At 34.5% G+C, this 5,830-nt stretch overlaps 2 protein-coding genes across 3 annotated transcripts; one reads left to right on the top strand and one right to left on the bottom strand.

Moving 5' to 3' along the window:
- Positions 1-240: 240 nt before the first annotated feature.
- On the bottom strand, positions 241-3,194 carry LOC149673087 (uncharacterized). 2 transcript variants are annotated; one of them, XM_089840281.1, is made up of 7 exons: positions 3,069-3,194; positions 2,582-2,801; positions 1,774-1,845; positions 1,245-1,381; positions 1,039-1,174; positions 869-966; positions 241-746 (listed from the first exon to the last, which is right to left on the bottom strand). In XM_089840281.1, exons 2-7 carry the CDS (start codon positions 2,790-2,792, stop codon positions 483-485), a joined length of 918 nt encoding a protein of 305 aa, XP_089696407.1. In that variant the 5' UTR covers positions 2,793-2,801; positions 3,069-3,194; the 3' UTR covers positions 241-482. The 2 variants fall into 2 exon arrangements, with proteins under 2 accessions (XP_089696407.1, XP_089696408.1); XM_089840282.1 differs by lacking the exon at positions 1,774-1,845.
- Positions 3,195-3,834: 640 nt separating this feature from the next.
- LOC149673086 (uncharacterized) lies at positions 3,835-5,389 on the top strand. The gene is made up of 4 exons (XM_089840192.1): positions 3,835-4,028; positions 4,114-4,240; positions 4,363-5,304; positions 5,378-5,389. The coding sequence occupies exons 1-4, from the start codon at positions 3,835-3,837 to the stop codon at positions 5,387-5,389; spliced, it is 1,275 nt and encodes a 424-aa protein (XP_089696318.1).
- Positions 5,390-5,830: the final 441 nt, after the last annotated feature.

Here is a 5,830-nt window from a genome sequence, read left to right as displayed (position 1 = left end):
ATGTTCAAGTTCCACAGTCAAGTGATCAAACTGTCTCACCACCATCTGTTATTGAATCATCGACAAACCGAGTAAACGATTCTAGTGAAGTTAAAGCAACACCTTCAAATAATAATACGCATCAATCACCACCATCGTCCACCTCTGAATCATTAAAAAACCCGGAAAGTGAGTTCATAAATTTTGATGAGCTTGATGATATCCGCGACGTATCAGAATACATGGATGAAGTGAAAGCTTTAGATGAGATTGTAATCAGTTCGCGTTATACTCCACCTGAAATTGAAACAGATCCTCAACTCCTAATAGACAAAATTAAGTCATCCCTCGTGGAATATTTAGAAAACCGATTACGTATAAACAATGGGATTAAGTGGCATTTCCTTCTTCGCGCTTGCTTTTCCCGTGACGTTGCTGAAGGCAGCACCGTCACCAGCTAAAAATTTTAGGTTGGGCCACGGGAGGGCCAAAGAAAATGGACTTTATTTGCATGCGTGGCCAGAGCTTTTAGACCATTTTAAATAAAAATTGAGAATTCGGTGGTAAGTTACCACGGTAATTATTACCCATTTGTAATTTACCGAGAAAATCGATTGCTTCCCCGTGAGAGAGGTGTTTGCCATTTCGTCCTCAGAAAATATTTTGACAAGTATGCTCCTTGCAAAAATGGTACCATTCCCGCTTGCGGTAAATTCCGCTTGAGTGAGATCCGATTTTTTTATGAACACAGAATCACCAATGTCAATCTAAAAACCAAATAAGTTTTCATTTAGAATTGCAAAATAATATTCTTGTTGAAAATATAAAATGAGATTAAGCATAGTTATAGAAATTGTAGAAATTATTTAAAAGCAGTTCATTTCCTTACCATTTCGTCTATTTCAAGGGGTTTCGGACGGTTTTCGCTATGCGAGTTTTCACACTTCTCGTGAATCCTCTTTAGACGTTTTAACCAACGATCAATATCTATAAAATTTTTAAATAATTAAACTACATTAGGATGATATTTCATAAACAGATAATCGAAATTGGCACTACCTGCTGCTTTCCTTAAACTTTCATTTTCTTCTTTCAGTCTTTTATTTTTGTTTTTAAGTTTTTCAATTTTCTCCAGTAGAATTTCTTTTTCATCTTCCTCTTGGTTATGCAATTCAGTCATTATTTGTTTGTTTTGCTAATATATTGGAATTGTTAGTTTTAAAGTGGATTTGCTTTAATTCTTAGTAGACGTGTGTTCTTTTTACCTGTTTCAATAATTCATCCTTCTGTCTATGATTGGCCCTCCTACCTACTTCACGATCTACTAAATTTTGATCAATGCTAGTGCCGCAGCGATTTTTGCGGACCTTATGCCATAATTTCTCCATTTCCCCATTTGTTCCTATAAAAAATATTTCTGACTTTAGAAAACGATCTATACATTTAAAAAAGGTATGAATTTGGAAGGTCTAAATTACTATTAGCTCCACATTGACTTAAAATTAATCAGTTAAGCCTAAAACTTCGAACATGTAGAAAATTAATCAGTATGATTTCAAACTTTGAAATCTACTTGAAATTCGCGAATAAAACTAAAATTTCTCTTCAAAAATTTTAAGTTTTAACCCTTTTCCATTTCACCCACTTAAAATACCAGAGAAACAAAATTATTTAGGTACACAATTGCAGATTAAAATGGAACCATATTTTAATGCAAATCAAATTTTCCCAAGTCAAAAAGGGTCCTTTGTAGGCTGCAATTTTTATAAATAATTAAGCAAAAGCCATAATTACTAAGTTCTGTAGTCTTTTTCTCGAACAGGTACCAAGAATTTATCTCGTAACTTGAAACTTTTATTGCTAAGACTGTTAATATAAATTTATCAATAAACCAAGAGCCAAAGGTAATAGGCATAGATATACACAAGAGGCAGATCACTCTGAGGACTTAGATCCTTACAGTAGATAAATTAAAATTTAACAAAATTTTAAATTAATCAATATTTTTATTAAAATAAAAACTACTCAAATATTAACTAAAAATTTAACTAAAATGTATCGAATTTATTAAATTTAAAATTTATCCAATTTAACTGATTAATCCAATTTAACTGATTAATCCAATTTAACTGATTAATCCAATTTAACAGATTAATCCAATTTAACTGATAAAATTTGACAAAATATATTTTAACCTAACACGGTGACTTGCCTTTTATGCATAGCAATCATTTACCAGATGCCTAATGACTACATATAATTGATAGCAGTCCAGTTACAACTTAAGGTAGCAATATAGAGTAATTTCGGTTGAGAGGGGGAGTGAACTGTGTACCCCCTACGTTAGGGGCAACTTTGTACTAGAGAATACTATTTGCCTCCGGAAGGGAAGGGGAGGGGGGATATCACTAAGGTAAGAGATAGAGGGTTATGACGTTGCCGTATATGGGAAAGAAATTACTCTATTTTGGGGTAAAGACTTTCCAATTTAATAATATTTTTGAGCAGGCGGTAATTTATTAACTTGATAATAACAAAACAGGTGCACATTTAGCCGCTCACTAAAAGCAGGACCACTAAAGGAATAAATTAGCGTACTTACCAAAATCAAGCAAGGTTGCGGGAGAGGTTTCATCATTCCATATTATGTCGGTAACAATATTTTTAAATTTTGTATAATCAGTTGCACAGGCAATTTCATTCGCAAGACCTTTATCCACTAATTTTCGAATTGAATAATTATCCCATGATTCTTCTTCAGTCCATTTAATCAGCATGTGCAATCCATTCTTGGTTTTTGACGACTTAGCCATATCTAAGAGCTTTAATATTCATAAAAAATCCCCAAAGAAAATTAAAAATTCCGAGCAGGGGCTATTCTTAAAAATTGCCAAAATTAATTACAATGAAAAAAAGTTCAAATGGTTAACGGTTAGAAGATGTAACTTAACCCTAACCATGTACCCACGCAATAAGTTTCCCTAACCTTACCAGAACTATTCCACTATCACACCCCATATATACAATGGAGGGTCAAGTTACTGTCTTAACATGCAATTATCAAGATAAATTAAAAGTTTTAAACTTACTTCGATAATTAACGGCTAAACTGAGAAAGGAACCAGCTTCAATCGTCCGAAACGGAAAAATCTCTCTTTGAAAATATGCTAAACTCCCTCCGATTAACTCGTTTTCGAAAGTGAACAAAGCACCACGAGCCTAGGTTGGGGGTTTTCCCGTTCTCGTATCTCCTTAGACTCTCCAACAATGGATAAATCCTGCCACGTAGCTTGGCCCCGGGCTTTATTTTTTCAACACCACGTGAGAAAAACTGATCTACTGTTTACTCTACTGTAATCTCGCATATATATTTTGGTGTTTTTTCAACGTAGATCTCACAGTGAAGAGTTGTTGAATATGAAACCACAAGACGTTCTCTCTTTGTGGTTTATTCAGCCACGGCCAACTTAGATGATCTCCTCCGTCGCCTGTAGGAGGAGATGATCTAAGTTGGCCATGATTCAGCCTGTAACGTACAGCGTACCTGTGTCGGAAATAAGCTAAAGTTTTCCGTCCCTTTACTCTCTCTACGTCATTGTGTCACGTGTGTCATACCGTTTTCTGCAATTTTTTTTAGTTCAGTTGTTAGGCTTAGTAGTTCTCGCTCTATCAGTTTTGTTTTATTTAATTAATTAATTAATTAAGTGTATCGGCTTCAAAAAATTTAGAAAGCTTGAAATTAAATATGCCCCCAACGAAACGAAAGTATCGCGCGTATTTGTGGTCAGACAGAAATTTAATACCGCGCAGATCACTGGTGCGATATAAAAAAGACTGAAAACCTCAATAAAATGCATGGACCGTAAGAAGAATGTTAGCTTGCAGGAGTCGTCCTATTCAGATACCGAGTCTCAATCTGAACAGGAAAGCGACAGTGGGTATAACGCAACTCATACGGAAAATGACCCTAGTTCTTGGAACTTGGATCATGCCATCGAAGATGAAAATTATGAATTATCCATAAATGAACCGCATGTAGACGATTTAAAGTAATTATCTATTTTTCAGCTTTTGGAATTGGTGGAAATTCCCAATATGTAGTTTTCTAATTACATTTTATACCCTGATTTTTAGAAATATTAACAAAAGTAATGTAGAAAGTAATTCAGATCTCTCATCTGAGTATTCCAGTGACTCTGACAAGGAACCCGAAGTTAATAATGAATATTGTAATGATTCAGATGCGATTAAAAATGACTTGGTAAGTTATACTTATAACCATCAATGAAACATTTAAACTTGTTCTTTTATTGAAATCTTGGACTATAATCAAATACTCTATCCTTGATTTGTTGTTTTAACTTAAATACTTCCTGGGTTTAGGATGAATTGCTATATGAAGGAAGTCATCTATCTAAGAAGGAAAGTGCACTATTAATAATGGCTCACATCCTACGGTTCCATTTGTCAGAGGAAGCCACATCAAGTCTGCTTCAACTTATACGCTGGCATTTACCAGTTAATTCTAACGCAAACTTCCCAACAACAAAATATTTGTTTCTCAAGTATTTTTCGAGTTCAAAGTCATTTGTAGAACCTCATTATTTTTGCAAATCTTGCAAATATAACTATCTTGGACCAATTCGAAATTCTGAAGAAAATTTGGATTGTGATATTTGCCATGAGTCCCTGAATGTAGAAACTTTGCTGAAAGATGGTTCTTATTTCTTAGTATATGATCTTCCCAGCCAACTGCAGAACCTTTTGGAGCTCTCAAACCCTGTTTTATCTAGTAACGATGAATATTTTGATGTATCCGATATAACGCATTCCACTAAGTACCGGAAAAAAAAATTACGTGAACAGGACATATCAGTAACTTGGAACACTGATGGTGTTCCAATTTTTCAGTCATCCAAGTTCAATATATGGCCACTTCAATTAACTGTTAATGAGCTTCCACTGAAAGCTAGGGCACGTAATACTTTGATTGCCGGCCTTTGGTTTGGCTATAATAAACCTAACATGAACTGCTATTTGAAGCCATTTGTTGAATCGATGAATGCTTTGTCTTCACAAGGAATAACTTGGGAAACTAAAGATAAGAAGAAAATTCACTCAAGAGTTTATCCTGGGCCTTGTGCAGTGGACTCAATTGCTCGATGCATAATGCTCAATATGACCCAATTCAATGGAGAGTATGGTTGCCCTTGGTGTTTACACCCTGGAATTTATGTTAGTAATACGAGGGTGTATCCATTTAAAGACCATAGCAATGTTTTGAAACGCAGCCACATTAGTGTAGTGAATGACGCTAAGGAAGCTGTAAGGACAAGTTATTTTACCAATGGGATAAAGGGACCATCAGTTCTTTTACGTCTGAATTATTTTGATATAGTGGAAGATGTAATGGTGGATTATATGCATTGCTTATGCCTCGGAGTTTTTAGAAATACAACAAACCTTTGGCTAGACACTAAAAATCATACTAAAGATTTTTACATTGGAACTAAAATCAAAGACCTAGATTTAACACTTTTAGCAATAAAAGTGCCTAAGGAGTTTTCAAGAAAGCCAAGGTCCTTCGATACACGGGCTTATTGGAAAGCATCAGAATGGAGAAATTGGGCTCTTTTTTACTCACCTGTAGTGTTAAAAGGAATTTTACCTCGAAAATTTTACAAAAATTGGATGAAATTAATAGCCATTAATCATGCTTTATTAGCAAAAACCATTCAAACTGATTGTTTGTTTGAAGTGCGAGAAATAGTTAGTCAGTTTTTGGCTGAGTATGAAAAGCTTTATGGTTCTGAGTATATGTCATTTAATGTTCATCAAATCCTTCATCTAG

The sequence above is a fragment of the Phalangium opilio genome, unplaced genomic scaffold (assembly GCF_054372755.1).
Source record: "Phalangium opilio isolate 3A_F unplaced genomic scaffold, DU_Popi_V2 ptg000053l_1, whole genome shotgun sequence".
Classification (NCBI taxonomy): Eukaryota; Metazoa; Arthropoda; class Arachnida; order Opiliones; family Phalangiidae; genus Phalangium; species Phalangium opilio.
Note: the sequence above shows the minus strand (reverse complement) of the source record. Positions and strands in the feature narration are given on the sequence as shown.

Excerpts from the sequence above, each read along its gene's own strand:
- LOC149673087 (XM_089840281.1), bottom strand. The coding sequence starts at position 2,792 with ATGGCTAAGTCGTCAAAAACCAAGAATGGATTGCACATGCTGATTAAA. Across the intron at positions 1,382-1,773 it reads GAAAAAGACTACAGAACTTA|GAACAAATGGGGAAATGGAG; the intron begins GTAATTATGGCT and ends TATTTTTTATAG. Across the intron at positions 1,175-1,244 it reads AGGATGAATTATTGAAACAG|CAAAACAAACAAATAATGAC; the intron begins GTAAAAAGAACA and ends CCAATATATTAG.
- LOC149673086 (XM_089840192.1), top strand. The coding sequence starts at position 3,835 with ATGGACCGTAAGAAGAATGTTAGCTTGCAGGAGTCGTCCTATTCAGAT. Across the intron at positions 4,029-4,113 it reads CCGCATGTAGACGATTTAAA|AAATATTAACAAAAGTAATG; the intron begins GTAATTATCTAT and ends CCTGATTTTTAG. Across the intron at positions 4,241-4,362 it reads ATGCGATTAAAAATGACTTG|GATGAATTGCTATATGAAGG; the intron begins GTAAGTTATACT and ends TCCTGGGTTTAG.